The sequence below is a fragment of the Entelurus aequoreus genome, linkage group LG10, assembly GCF_033978785.1.
Source record: "Entelurus aequoreus isolate RoL-2023_Sb linkage group LG10, RoL_Eaeq_v1.1, whole genome shotgun sequence".
Classification (NCBI taxonomy): Eukaryota; Metazoa; Chordata; class Actinopteri; order Syngnathiformes; family Syngnathidae; genus Entelurus; species Entelurus aequoreus.
The window spans coordinates 11,064,355-11,079,948 of NC_084740.1; the positions used below are offsets into that span (position 1 = coordinate 11,064,355).

The 15,594-nt window shown below is 40.1% G+C and overlaps 1 protein-coding gene, 1 long non-coding RNA gene and 1 other non-coding gene across 4 annotated transcripts in view; 1 reads left to right on the top strand and 2 right to left on the bottom strand.

The window, feature by feature from the left end:
- The first annotated feature begins 61 nt into the window (after positions 1-61).
- On the top strand, positions 62-4,393 carry LOC133659293 (uncharacterized). The gene is made up of 3 exons (XR_009827612.1): positions 62-639; positions 1,709-1,904; positions 2,985-4,393. It is a non-coding gene; the product is annotated as an uncharacterized LOC133659293 (long non-coding RNA).
- trnastop-uca (transfer RNA opal suppressor (anticodon UCA)) lies at positions 298-384 on the bottom strand. The gene has a single exon. It is a non-coding gene; the product is annotated as a tRNA-Sec (tRNA).
- LOC133659292 (proton-coupled zinc antiporter SLC30A1) overlaps positions 1,512-15,594 on the bottom strand; it is a 15,589-nt gene continuing 1,506 nt past the window's right edge. Inside the window, exons 2-7 of one of the 2 annotated variants that reach the window (XM_062062031.1) lie at positions 11,095-11,574; positions 9,010-9,195; positions 6,071-6,259; positions 3,272-3,480; positions 3,018-3,205; positions 1,512-1,914 (exon numbers count right to left, since the gene is read on the bottom strand). In XM_062062031.1, the coding sequence (XP_061918015.1) occupies positions 1,680-1,914; positions 3,018-3,205; positions 3,272-3,480; positions 6,071-6,259; positions 9,010-9,195; positions 11,095-11,572 (1,485 nt within the window). In that variant the 5' untranslated portion in view covers positions 11,573-11,574 and the 3' untranslated portion in view covers positions 1,512-1,679. Of the gene's footprint in view, positions 1,915-3,017; positions 3,206-3,271; positions 3,481-6,070; positions 6,260-9,009; positions 9,196-11,094; positions 11,661-15,594 lie in introns of those variants that run through there. The other variant, XM_062062032.1, reaches the window with a different exon arrangement.

Consider the following 15,594-nt stretch of genomic DNA (forward strand, 5'->3'; position numbering starts at 1 on the left):
CTTGTTCCGGTGAAACCGGATGCAGCTTTCAAACATTACTTCATTACACAATGAAGGAAATGGTACAAAAGACGTTTTAGAAATGGAATTTTACTGAGAATGTTCTGTTTATTTGTAAATAAACAGTAAGTACTTGATTTTAGTAACTGAGTATTTAAGTACTTTCAAAACAACTTTTATTCTGAAGTGAAAATGCGAAAACTGCTTGAGAAGAGGAAGTAAATGCACATACTTCGGACACCCTCAGAATTGGAAGAAGCGTAATGAACAGCTCTTATTGGGCAGTGGATGATATTACGCCCGAAAGGTGGAATTGAACCACTCTGCCGCCAGGCAGCTACAGGTTTGAAGCCTGCACCCCGGACCACCGAGGATCATCCGGGCAGAAAACATGAGTCACCAGAGACACTATATACAACAGCGAAAGTCTAAACTATCTTACTTACGGTTTGTGGGGTCTCAATCAAATTGTGTGTATGTCGAATAATTAGGCTTCATACAAACTGGTGGCCTTATAGCAGTGCCTATTAAGCGCTATATTTCTCAGTAAACCTACCGAAAAGGGACAAAATCAGGCATGCTGGAAAATATGCTAATAACCTCCGTTCTGATTGGCTGAAAGAAACTACGTCATTGCAGGTAAGTCATTTGAAGTTTTTACTGTATAGAACACAGGAGGTGACTAACACAATAGTAATCGGTTGTTTTTCATACAGGTTTGCCATTTATTGTGTGTCATTTATTCAAACAAATGCATTCTTAAAAAATAAAAATTAATTTACTTTTGCCCACATGTGCAGTTTTGTTTATTTCATTTGAGTGGAACATTTACGAAGTGTTTCTCGGTCCTTTTTAATCAATAAACTGTCCACTATTATCAATATAAATTTAAAAAAATTGCTAATTAAAAGGTATGTTCAATATCTCTCTAATTTTACATTTTGAGTTACAATATATATATTTTTTAATATATTTTGTATTATATATCTTAGCCAAAAGCATGCATGTTTGAATTTAGCCAGTATTTTGTTTTTATTCTGAAATGATTGAAATACAAATGTGTTTGTGCTTATTAAAAAGCATGTCACCAAATCTGTTTGGTCAGTTTCTAATTTTATCTGAAAAACAACACAACGTATTTACGTTTGCTTTGTGCATTTTCACAAAATCATAGGCACAAAACTAATATTTGTATTTTTTGCGCGTAACAACAAACTTGTATCTCCAAGTAGGTTGACTTTTGTGTTTTTTTAAATGCAAAAACAGCAAATATGCATTTTTATATATATCATTTTTTTGTTTGATAATACAGTTGCAGTTTTCTAATGTGTTTTATTGAAAGCATGTATCTCCAAATGTTTGTTTTTAGATATAAAAATAAACATTTACAGTAGGTGTCCATGTGCTTTTGTTGTTTAGGAGTGTTACCTGCGTGGTTGACTTCAACGTGACATTCAGGCTCAGGCTGGCCCCCTCCCATTCATTTGAGTAGAACATTTACAAAGTGTTTCACAGTTCTTTTTAATCAATAAACTGTCCACTAACATTAACAGAAGTTTAGCATGTATGCAACGCATGCAATCATCTCTGTTACAATATAATAAACAGGATACAGTACTGTATTTAAAAATGTGCGGTCACATGAACCCGTTTTCCTTTATTGTGCGTGTGTCCTGTGTTTAAGGTACTGCTGTTGTTGTGCTTCCAGCTGCAGGTGCTGGCAGGCCTGTGCAGTCTTGGCTTGCAGGCAGAGGGCAGCAGGTGTGGCCAGCACAGACTTGACCACATGACAAGCTGCAGACCAAAGGCTCATTTTTGAGGAGAGCCGTGGGGGCGAACTCTGGCTGCACGGTGCAGCAACTCACCCCCGCATTCTGCAGCACTTTGGTGACGCCCGACATCAGGTCAGCACACCTGGTTGTGAGTGTGAAAAGTCATAGTTATCACAAAGAAGCTAACATATTATTTGAAGCGTGATCTTAATGATAATGGGAAGCGCCATTCTACATAGCAACTGAGGCTGTAGTAAAAGCTGGAATTGCCACAGAACAGCTTTTAAATATCCAACACTCTACTGCCGTTGGAGGGCTAAAGTGGATAGTGCACTTTGTCACGTTTCATGTGTCAGGTAAACCGCGACGAATGGGGCCATATGAATCCCCTTTCTGACTGTATAACATACTTTCATCTAACTATATTTTTTGTCCAAATTTAGCAGTTTTTATTAAAGAAATTGACAACAGCAACGCATCTTATTCTTTTTTTATGCCTATAATCAATTTAAATAAATGTTTTTGCTGATGAAAAAGTATGTTCACTATCTCCCTAATTTTACATTTGGAGTTACAATTTATACTTTTTAAAGATACTTTAATTTTAAGTCTTAACCAAAAGCATGCATGTTTGAATTAGGTCAGTATATTGTTTTTAATTCTAAAATGATTGAAATATAAATGTGTTTGCGCTTATTAAAAAGCATGTCACCATATCTGTTTGGTCAGTTTCTAGTTTTATCTGAAAAACGACACAATAGTTACATTTGTATTCTTTTTTTTCCTCTGCTTTGTTAATGTATCTATTTGCTACTTCAGAGTTTTTGACTTTATATATGAAAATCGACAAAAAGCATGTGTCTTTATCTTTTTTCCAATAAAAAATAAACATATAAAAAAAAGATTGTTCCTTGTTTTTAAAGTTTTAATATATACCGTAAATGATTTTGGAAATTTAACAAAATATTTCAGTTTTTCTGATAAAGAGAGAAAAAAACGTTTGATATGTACTTTGACCTGTGTCTTTAACCTATCACCCACACAAACTGCCTTGCTAAAGGGCTCCCCGGTAATGCTTGTGCTGCAGGGAATTAAACCTGGGGGCAATGAAGACAAGCCAACAAATTTTACATTACGTCATCTTTATGTGTTTTCTGAGCATATTCTAGCTATTAATAATAATAATCATACATTGTATTTGGTACATTTTAGAGCCATTGTGCTACGGCAAAGGTCAAAACTCACCTGTGTGCCGTAAAGGCCGCATGACAGCGCACGTGGACCGAGGCCACCATGAGGGAATCCGCCAATTCCCAAATGTGGAGCTCGTGCACCGCTTCAACTCCTGGCACATTCCCGATCTTCATGGTGACATCTGAGACACACAGGTGTGGAGGCGTGGCCTGCATGAGCATCAGTCCGTACCTGTGCACCTGAGGACGACACACACAAGAACTAAGTTGCACGAAGGAGGTAAAGTACAGAAAGACTAGATTAACCTGTGGTGAGGTTCCAGCCACCAGTATCATGACAGCCAGGATGGCGACGCTTGGATCCAGGTAGACCATATAGTCTTCGGGGCCCACCAGCAGCAACACGAGGCTCGTGATTAGGACCAGGACTGAAGTGGACAGACTGTGTATGAAGTAGACCCAAGTGGGTGGACAGAAGGGCCACCTGCTGCTGGGGTCATGTAATGATGTGTGGTCTGCACATGTGAGGGAAAAAAGCGTGACAACAATAAAGTGTTTTTTTTTTGGTTTTCTTTCAAAACGTCCAATTAGAACATTGTTTTTCAACCTTTTTTGAGCCAAGGCGCATTTTTTTCATTGAAAAAATCCGTAGGCACACCACCAGCAGAAATCATTAAGAAATGAAACTCAAGACACAATAAAAAGTTGTTGTCGCAATTGTTGGATATACATTTAAACCATAACCAATGACGGAGGCAGATATTTACATATATCCATATTTAAGTGTTACTTCTTTATTTTCATAGTCATATTACAAAACAGCTAGTGTTCTTCCAGTTGTTCTCTTTTGGTTGTCTGCAAGTACTGTGTGTGTCAACCTTGAAGCTTTGGTATGCAGGGAGTAGCTATAACTCCTTTTCCTTATCTGTTCCTGTGTCCAGCTGAGGAGGACAATGGGCATGTGTTCGGGCTGGAGGGAGAGACAACGAGGGTGGGAGCGAGAAACACATTATAGAAGAGAAGGCTTCCGTATTTTAGATTAGACCGGTTTTAGCTGCGCTAGTGAATGCGATGTGCTGGACTGGTCTCACTCTATTTTCAAGGCTTTGAAAATAAATGACAAAATACCTATTCTGTCCTGGTGGTCAATTTGAACTCAGCTTATGTGTCATCAAAAGAAGTTGGGAGTGAACAGTAACTTAAATTCCCTGGGAGGAAGATCTGCTGGAACGCAACACCAACCATGCATCACCATAGCTCTTGTCTCAAAGTAGGTCTACTATCACGACGTGACCTATTTAGAGTTTTTTGGTTGTACGCCCGTGCATAGTGTTTTAGTCCTATTTTGGTGTCTTTTCCTGTTTTCTGGTATTTTCCTGTTGCAGCTTCATGTCTTCCTTCAACGCTATTCCCCGCACCTGCTTTGTTTTTGCAATCAAAACTATTAAAGTTGTGCGGACGCTATCCTTCTTTGTGGGGACATTGTTGATTGTCATGAAATGTACGGATGTACTTTGTGGATGCCATCTGCTCCACACGCTGTGAGTCTTTGCTGTCGTCCAGCATTCTGTTTTTGTTTACTTTGCAGCCAGTTCAGTTTTAGTTTCATTTGCATAGCCATCCCTAAGCTTCAATGCATTTTTTTAGGGGCAACTCGCCTTTTGTTTATTTTTGGTTTAAGCATTAGATACGATGTTTACAAAGCAATTAGCTACCTGCTTCCACCTACTGATATGGAAGAGTATAACATGGTTACTCTGCCGAGCTCTAGACAGCACCGACACTCAACAACGGCACACTTTATTTGCAGATTATAATTACTGGTGTGCAAAAAATATTTTTAAACCAAATAGGTGAAATAACATAATGTCCCACGGCTCACCAGACTGTATCTCACGGCACTTGTGGTTGAAAAACACTGAATTAGAATGTGCAGGAATCCTCCCTATACTTCTCATAGCCACTAGGTGGCATGCTTGCATGAAAACTGTACTACTAAACACTTTGTTTGATAAAAGATAGTATTTTTTTAAATTTTTATATTTTGACTATCCATCCATCCATCCATTTTCTACCGCTTATTCCCTTTTGGGATCGTGGGGGGCACTGGAGCCTATCTCAGCTACAATCGGGCGGAAGGCGGGGTACACCCTGGACAAGTCGCCACCTCATCGCAGGGCCAACACAGATAGACAGACAACATTCACACTCACATTCACACACTAGGGCCAATTTAGTGTTGCCAATCAACCTATCCCCAGGTGCATGTCTTTGGAGGTGGGAGGAAGCCGGAGTACCCGGAGGAAACCCACGCAGTCACGGGGAGAACATGCAAACTCCACACAGAAAGATCCCGAGCCCGGGATTGAACCCAAGACTACTCAGGACCTTCGTATTGTGAGGCAGACGCACTAACCCCTCTTCCACCGTGCTGCCTTATATTTTGACTATCTAAGTAACATTGCAGCAGAACAATTTGCATATGTGCATCTAAGTCTGTGTGTTTATGATCAGATCTGCCTGACCGTGTTTTAATTTGTGTGTCCGTCTGTAGATTTGTGTGTGTGGAAAAACAATCTGTGCGTTCGTGTTGCGATTTGTCTGTCTGTGTTTAGATTCGTCGTGGATACCTGCTTCACACAAATCTAAACAGACACACAAATCGCCACACAAACACACATATTGTTTTAAACACACACAAATCTAAACACAGACACACATATCTCAATAAGGACAAACAGATGTTTTGTTTACACGCACCCAAATCTAAACACAGACACACACATTGCAACTTGGTCGCACAGATTGTTTTAAACACGCACAAATCTAAACACAGACGCACAAATCGCCACACAAACACACATTTTGTTTTGATTTTCAAGTATTTTTTTTCATAATAAATACTTCCATAATTAGAATAATGTTGCCTGCAGTTCTATCACAATGTAGTAGTAGTGTCTCTGCTGGGTGGTGCCAAGTAACAAACAATTTTATTTATAATGACAATTAATTAGGATGCCCATTAATGGTTAATTGGAATTGCTAAATATATTTTTTTCAATGAAAAACCTTAATATAAAATGTATCATTTAACTCGTGCATTACCGAGACATCCATCATCTTTAGGCAGACTCTCTGGTTTGCAGGGCTTCAGATCCTGGAAACACGTCCCTCCATCTGGAACACTGGAGCTTGCCGGGTTACAGAGGACCAGCTCCCCGCTGTGGTCCGAGGGGCGCTCCGTTTCAGACTGAACTCTGCAAACTTCAACTGGGGAGTGCTCCTGAGCCAAGGCTGTGGGAGCGGAGCAGTGGAATGATAAACATTAAGATTTTCCTTCATCACACCTGCACATACCATCTAATTCAGGGGTGTCAAACTCATTTTAGATCGGGGGCCACATAGCGAAAAATCTACTCCCAAGTGGGCCGGACTGGTAAAATCGATAACTTCAAAATAAAGTAAAAGTAAAGTACCCATGATTGTCACACACACACTAGGTGTGGCGAAATTATTCTCTGCATTTGACCTATTACCCTTGATCACCACCTGGGAGGTAAGGGGAGCAGTGAGCAGCAGCGGTGGCTGCGCTCTGGAATCATTTTGGTGATTTAACCCCCAATTCCAACCCTTGATGCTGAGTGCCAAGCAGGGAGGTAACAGGTCCCATTTTTATAGTCTTTGGTATGACTCGGCGGGGTTTGAACTCACGACCTACCCATCTCAGATTGTTTTCTTTGTTTAAAAATAGAACAAGCACATTCTGAAATTTTACAAATCGTAATGTCATTGTTTTTTTTTTTTACACCTACATGTTGCGGTTAATAGTATTCTATCTTTATTTGTCGTTATTTATATTTTCTGAGTAAATTATGTGATAATGTTCATCAGTCAACTCATTGGTGTTCATTTTCAATCAAGATAAAAAAAAAAAAATCAAAATAGAACAAGCACATTCTGAAATTTTCCAAATCCTTATGATGTTGTTAATTTTCAATCAGTTTGAACATCAAATATGTTGTCTTTGTAGCATATTCAACTGAATATGGGTTGAAAATGATTTGCAAATCATTGTATTCCGTTTATATTTACATCTAACACAATTTCCCAACTCACATGGAAACGGGGGTTTGTATGTTGGTTATTAGGGTTGCAAAGGGGTGGAAAGTTTCCGGTAAACTTCCGGAAACTTTCCGGAAATTTACCACGGGAAAATAAGCTCGGGAAGTTTGGAAATATTGACCATTTTTTGATTATTCAAAGTTGGACACCGTCCGTGGGAATTAATGGGAATATATGGGAATTAATGGGGAATTACAAAAATTATATATTATTGGGCACTTGTCTATATGCTGCTGCATCTTTGTGGCATTTTTGACATAGCTCTTTGCACAGTATTTGCAAATGTACACAGCCTTTCCGCCTACATTGGTTGGGGTGAAATGTTTCCACACATCAGATGGTGTACGTGGCATTATTCTGTTTGTATTTATTTATTCTTGTAAAACACTAATGCAATGCCACACACAGATATAAATAGTCAGCTAAACAATTGGAGTAGTCTTTAAAAATATTTTACTGATGAATAGAAAAGGCCAGATGAATAAATGAACATTCAATCAGCATGCTAAATCAAGATATAACCTACATTCTTTTATGACAACAGAATGGCTAGCAGAACAGAAGGCAGAGGAAACTACACGTTTTGATTTTGTATTTGCTAGTTGAACTTTACAGATCACAAAAAAGGTAAATTCGGATCGCTAACGTTGTTAGCATAAATGAATGGGATTTAACATAGAGAAATTTAACATCACGGCTAACGGATAAATATTTTCGGACCATTATGAGACTGTGGTGGTACATAAACCTAGCTAGCTAGAGATATTGGCCCCAAAATCATTTAACAAGTACAGGAACAGCTAGCTAGCTTGAGTGGAAGTCTGCTGGAGTAGTCTACAGTCATACAGTAACAAGCAATTACACCTCTATTAAACTTAAATACCATAGATCAAATATGTTTACCCCAGTAATATCATCAAAACTTACCTGACTGGATGAAGTCCTTGGGCTCAAATACTAGTGTGACCTCAATAGCCCTGCTGTAGTGTGTAGCATGCTGGGAATTATCTGTGCATGTGATGGAAGAATTAACTGCACATGTGATGGAGGAATGCACAGTGCAGGGTTGAAATTCTACTGAATTTGCATTAAATCAGGCTGTTTTAGCTAATAATCATGCTGCAAGATCTAGCATGTTGCATTCAATGTTTATTCCCATTAATTCCCGTTAATTCCCGTGGAAAGTTTCCAACTTTGAATATTCCCGGAATTTTGCAACCCTATTGGTTATATAGTCCAAATTTCAACAGCAGATTTGATGGATACATGACAATTTCAGAACTATGATAATGGATGATAATGACAAGTTTTGTTTTTTTTTTGTTTTTTTTGTCGTTGCTTTCTTAGTCCACATGATGTCCAATTCATGTTTCTTCTTGTGTTATTTTGTGCAGATTCATGAACCAATTTTTCCATGTCGTCATTTATGTCCACGTGATGGCCCAATTTAAGTCTAATTATGATCCATTTCGAGTTTTGAGGTTCGAGTGTCCAGATAATCCCGCACAGACCGAAAGTGGCCCCTGTAGAATGCACTGTAAAATTCCCATGGGTGCACGCTATTTTGTTAGCGCAGGCAGGATGAAGCAGCGCTTTTATTGTGAAGACAGGAACTGTGCAGTCGGTCTTTAGAGTTTTGACGGCAGGTACGGCACGAGAGTCTGTTGAAATAAAAAGTGTTTCTCGCCTAACTGTCGGTCATTTTTTCTTAATAATGATCTGGCAGCAGCCAGCGTCATCTCACAAGACCCTCGGGTGCCGTGAAATGTCAATCAACTTGATGATCGCTAAATTTTCAGGTCTATTTTTTCAATGCCTGGCTGGTGATCGGTAGCTCATGATCGATGGTTTAATGGAATTACTAGATATGTGTTTCATGAAAAACCTCATTAATAACAAAACTCATGTAACTCGTGCCTTACCGGGACATCCACCGTCTTTAAGCAGACTCTCGGGTTTGCAGGGCTTCGGCTCCTGCGCTCCAACCTGGGGACGCCTCCCTCCATCTGGAACACTGGAGCTTGCCGGGTCACAGAGGACCAGCTCCCCGCTGTGGTCCGAGGAGCGCTCCGTTTCAGACTGAACTCTGCTCACCTCCTGAGCCAAGGCTGTGGGAGCGGAACATTGGAATGATAAACATGGGAGAGACCTTCCTTCATCACACCTGCACATGCACTCTAAATCAAAGAGCATCACTTAAGACCATGGCAGATGATGACATAACCATATAGCTATTGTGTCATGACAAGCACGTATATCCAAAGCATGTATCGGCATATTTTCTGCAAAATGTAATTCATTTACTTCGAACATGTAAACAGATACATCATATATTACATATGAGTAGGAAGAAGCAAAGTTGATTTAATCCTACCCCTTTTCCAATTCGTAGCAATTACTAACACATTTGTTGACTTCCTGTTCCGATCTTGTAATTGTAACAACATGTCCACCAATGAATGCAGCAGTTCTCTTAATAGTTAAGCCAGTCATGATTCACATATGAGATGAATAATATCTCATTTTCAACAAAGTTTAAGATTCTTCTTTCTTTGTACTTTGTAAATACTTGTTGTTTGTACAGTCTCTTCAACAGGATCTTTCTTATTAGTACATTGTTTGACATCTTTGCATAATTTGTTCAATAATTGAATTCCAAATACTGATCTTAAGCTTAAGGTCTTAAGCAGGGGTGTCAAACTCGTTTTAGATTGGGGGCCACATGGAGAAAAATGTACTCTCAAGTGGACCGGACTGGTAAAATCACGGCATGATAACTTCAAAATAAAGACAACTTCAGAATGTTTTCTTTGTTAAAAAATAGAACAAGCACATTCTGAAAATGTACAAATCATAATGTTGTTGAGTTTTTTTTTTTTACACTTACATGTTGCGGTTGATTTATTTGTCGTTATTTATATTTTCTGAATAAATTATGCGATAATGTTAATCAGTCAACTCATTGGTGTTCATTTTCAATCTATCAAGATAAAAAAACTATATCAAAATCAAATTACAGGATGTTATTTATGTAGTTTGATCATTTTCCTTAACTGATGTACTAACATCATGTGGTTTATTTTGTACATATGTAGCATCATCTACAAAGATACAAATAATTGCTATTGCGCCCCCAGTGGACACATTTAGAACAGCTGTTTCTTTCATTCTAAAAATTTAAAGTTAATTTTTATACTTAAGAAAACTCATCCCGCGGGCCGGATAAAACCTGTTCGCGTGCCCGATCCAGCCCTCGGGCCGTACGTTTGACACCCCTGGTCTTATTGAGGTTATATTTTTTTCCTATTTTTTGAGAAGAATTGTTGTACATTCTTGGGTAGCAGGTTATAGTTTGCTTTGTGCATTTTTACAAAATTATATAACTAATATTTGTCGTTTTTCTGCGTAACAACCAACTTGTATCTCCAAGTAGATTGACTTTTGTGGGGTTTTTTTAAAGGCAAAAACAGTAAAAATACATTTTTATATGTAATTTTTTGTTTGATGAGGTGGCGACTTGCCCAGGGTGTACCCCGCCTTCCGCCCGAATGCAGCTGAGATAGGCTCCAGCACCCCCCGAAAGGGACAAGCGGTAGAAAATGGATGGATTTTTTGTTTGATAATACAGTTGCAGTTTTCTTATGTGTTTTATTAAAAGCATGTATCTCCAAATGTTTTTGTTTTTTTAGTAGTAGGGAATTATATTTATATAGCGCTTTTCTCTAGTGACTCAAAGCACTTTACATAGTGAAACCCAATATCTAAGTTACATTTAAACCAGTGTAGGTGGCACTGGGAGCAGGTGGGTAAAGTGTCTTGCCCAAGGACACAACAACAGTGACTAGGTTGGCAGAAGCGGGGATTGAACCTGGAACCCTTAGGTTGCTGGCACGACCACTCTACCAACCGAGCTATACCACCGCAAATTTTTAAGTTTCACATTTTTAGATATAAAGATAAACATTTTGTTGTTTAGTGACCCATTAGTGTTGTCCCTGGAGTGTTACCTGCGTGGTTGGCTTCGATGTGACATTCAGGCTCAGGCTGGCCCCCTCGCTGCTGATTCCAGGTCAGCCATATGAGCACCACCACCTTGTGCAGCAGACTGACCAGGCCGGCGACTAACAGCAACAAGGGCCGCTCCACAGGGTGGGGGTCTAGGGGGAAGCTGATGACTTGCATAAAGCAGGAGATGCAAAGAGAGGCCAGCACGAGGGCAGAGAGAAAGGCCCCCACAGGCCCAGTCCTGCTGTCAGGGTGGGACACGTGACCCACTAGTGGCCTAAGAGGGGGGTGGGGGGGCTGAACGCCGGGTCCTCTGGGGGGCTTCAGTTGTGGGTGTGGAAGAGCAATGTGCATGAGGATGAAGAGCGTGTGGAAGCCATCCAACAGCGTGGTGAAGGACCTGCACAGCTGACTGATGCCCAGCTGCAACAGCAGCAGCAAGATGGTGACGCCCAGCCTGCACCAACATGACACCTTCATGCCTGCCCACAAACACCATTTTCACTCCTTTATTGATGACGTATTTGAACATTGTCCACTACGATTTTCAGTTCTTCCATGCATCTCAGTTCCCACCCACCAAAGGTTTTAACAACAAATACTCCGTGAGCAGGTTTTTTTTAAATTAGATTTGATCTGAACATTATACTACCCAAAAATATTTTTTACGCAATTGAACGTTTAACCTTTGTGAGCTAATGTATTTGATCTGAAAATCAATAGAAAATTCTCTCCAAAGTTCTTAAGCCAGTTTTTTTTTATTGCATAAAAAAAGTGTATTTAATTTGAAAAAAAAAAAAAAAAAAATAGAAAAATAAATAAATAAATATATATATATATATATATATATATATATATATATATATATATATATATATATATATATATATATATATATATATATATATATATATATATATATATATATATTAGAAAAACAGTAAGCATTGTCCTGCGGGGAGGCATGGCGGGGGGTTGAGGATGCCTCCTATGGGGCTCCAGTCCTCCTGTCTTGTCCCCTGCTCGTCCATCCCTCAATCTTAGCTGCATATTAGACACTTAGGATTTGGAGGGCTCGGCTTGGTTGGGACCCACCAAGACCTTGATGTCCCCCAATTTTAATCGCATTATTAGTTCCCACAAGCATACATATCTCACTCACACTACAGTACACGCATCAATAGGGACTGGAGGTCGGCTGTAATGGCTGACCTCCTAATTTTAACTACACAGTAGACACTCTGGGGGCCTTGTACACATGCATGTGAGGGGGTTGGGGTTCGGCGCACCCCTCATTGCCTCGTCGGCCGGCGCGGATTCCGGGGACTGCGTTCTGGTGGCCTGCCAGGCTTTTATTAATTTATTATTATTATTATTATTTTTTATGTGTATGTATATGTATATATATATATATATATACATATATATGTGTATGTGTGTATATATGTATGTATATGTATATATATATATATTTTTATTTTTTTATTTTTTTTATTTTTTTTATTTTTTTATTTTTTAAATTTTTTTTAATTTAGTTTATTATTATTTTTAATTTTATTATTATTATTTATTTTTTAAAATAATTTTTATTATTTACTTACTTTATTTTATTTAATTATTTGTATTTGTTATTTTTAATTTAATTTAATTTGTATTTCATTTTATTATTATTATTAATTTTTTTTTTTAAATTATTATTATTTTTGTTTAATCTTATTATTTATTTGTGTGTGGCTTCGCGCGGGTCTCGCTTCCTGTTGGGTGGGGTCCGTGCCCGTGTGGCCCGACCTTGCGCTGTGGGGTCTCTGTTGGCGACTTGATGTGGTGGCGGCGCGGCGCACGTGTCTGGTCTGGATACTGTGTCTCGGTTGTTTGGGCGGTGGTGTGTTTGTGCGGGTTTGGGTTGGGGTGGTGGGGTCTTTTGGTGGGGGGGGGGGGTGTTGGTGTCTCTTGTTTGCGTGTTGGCGTTTGGGCTTGCTGGCGAGCTGGCGCTGGCTGGTCTCTGTGATCCTGTTGGCGTGTGGTTGCCGGTCGCGTTTTTTTTTTGATCGCTTTGATCTGATTGGGTGGTGCTGGCTGTCTGGGGGTGTTGTGGCTGCTGTTTCTGCTGCCGTTTGTTTGTGGTGTGGGTGCCCGTGGCTGCTGGGTCTGGTGCAGGGGGGTGGCTGATGTTGTGACTGGTGGCAGCGCGCGCGCGTGGTGGTTGTCGGGGCTGACAAACTGTGTATATGTATATGTATGTGTGTGTGTGTGTATGTATGTATGTATGTATGTATATATATGTGTATGTGTATGCATGTGTATGTGTGTGTAAGTGTACATGTGTATGTTTATGTGTATGTATATATATATGTATGTATATTTCTGGGGGTACGTTCTGGGCCTGCCTGTCGGGTGGGGGTCGGCGCCTCAGGCTACTGCATCCGGACTGCGTGTCTGGAGCTCCTGGGTCCCACCGTCCATCCCTTCCGGGTGCCCGTCTTGGTTGGGGCCTGCTGGGTCTGGTCCCTGCATCTACTGTGGTAGCTTGGTGCTGCAGGGTATTCCGAGGTGCTGCGAGTCGGCCAGTTGTTGGGGTAGCGACCTTGTGTGTCAGCATGTCTGTGATCTTCTTTTAATTATTATTATTTTTTTTTTATTTATTTTTTTATAAATAGATTTAATTATTTATTTATTCTTGTTTTTTAAAATATATTTTATTAATATTATTATTATTATTATTATTATTATTATTATTATTATTATTATTATTATGTATTTATTTATTTTATTTATTTATTCCCCTACCTCAGGGGGGGACTCGGCGGGGCGGTTGCTGGTTGTTCCATCTCCATCGTTGGGGTCCCTGCGGGTGGGGTGGGTGGTTCCTGTGGCCCCGTGCTGGGTGGTCCTGTGGCGGCCGGCTTGGGTGGGGTGGCCGTGGGCTGGCCTTGCCGCGCTCTCCGGGGGGGGGCTCGTGGGGGCCCTGTTGCCGGTGGGGCGGGGGCGGTCTTCCCGTCCGGTTGCGGGGGGTCTCCGGGCCCCTCGGGCGGGGCGTCCCGCCTTTCTGTCCGTGTGGGGTGTGGTCTCTCGCTGGCTTGGGGTCTGGCTGCCCCCTGCTTTTCTCGTGCCTTGTCCTCTGCCAGGTGCGTCTGTCTGCGGCCTGCTGCTGGCCCTTGTGGGCGGCGCGGTGGGCCAGGCTCTGGGGTTCCTGTCGCTGTCCGGCTTGGCTGCGTGGGGGCGGTGGCCCCTGGTTCCCTGGGCACCACACCTACTGTTTGTGAGATGGGCTCTCGGGGAGGCTGGGGCCGTACTCTGGCTCCCGCACACACTGGGAGTCAAATGTATTGTACATGCAAATTCACATATACTCACACACATACATACACACATACATAGGTACCTACGCTCCCACATACATATACAAATAAATACAGTACATATTTACACACTCAAAGTTCGTACATCCACACGCACATTCATTATACAAACATACTGTATACACATACTGTACATATACATTCACTGTAAAAACATACATATACACATACTGTACATATACACTCACTGTACAAACACACACATACACATACTACACATATACATTCACTGTACAAACACACACATACATATACTGTACATATACATTCACTGTACAAGCACACATATGCACATACTGTACATATACAAGTACATATGCACACATACACTCATGCACATAATCACGTTTCATCAAACATATATTAACGTTGTTGCCCTAGGGTAAACTGGGTATAACACATGGCACACTGACAAAGCTTAACCTATTGTTACTATAACAATCTACAAGGTTAAGGTTGCTTCTCTTTCTTCCCCTCCATTTTTCTGCATTCTTTCGTATCTCAAGTTATCATTACGTATATGTATTGTTGCATTTGAACAATTGTATTGTTGATAATAAAGGTAAAGTACTGGTATTGTTTATTATCAATAGCACTATTTCTATTGGTATTCATATTGCTCCATTTTTAGTGTAATAATGCTCATTGTCATTTCTGTATTTTTATTTCTCCAGATTCTCTGAACCTTTTGATGATATTACGGACCGTAGATGGTGAAATCCCTAAATGCCTTGCAATAGCTGGTTGAGAAATGTTGTTCTTAAACTGTTCGACAATTTGCTCACGCATTTGTTTACAAAGTGGTGACCTTCGCCCCATCCTTGTTTGTGAATGACTGAGCATTTCATGGAAGCTGCTTTTATACACAATCATGGCACCCACCTGTTCCCAATTTGCCTGTTCACCTGTGGGATGTTCCAAATAAGTTTTGGATGAGCATCTCTCAACTTTCTCAGTCTTTTTTGCCACTTGTGCCAGATTTTTTGAAACATGTTGCAGGCATCAAATTCCAAATGAGCTAATATTAGCAAAAAATAACAAAGTTTTCCAGGTTCGAACGTTAAGTATCTTGTCTTTGCAGTCTATTCAATTGAATATAGGTTGACAAGGTTTCGCAAATCATTGTATTTTGTTTTGATTTAC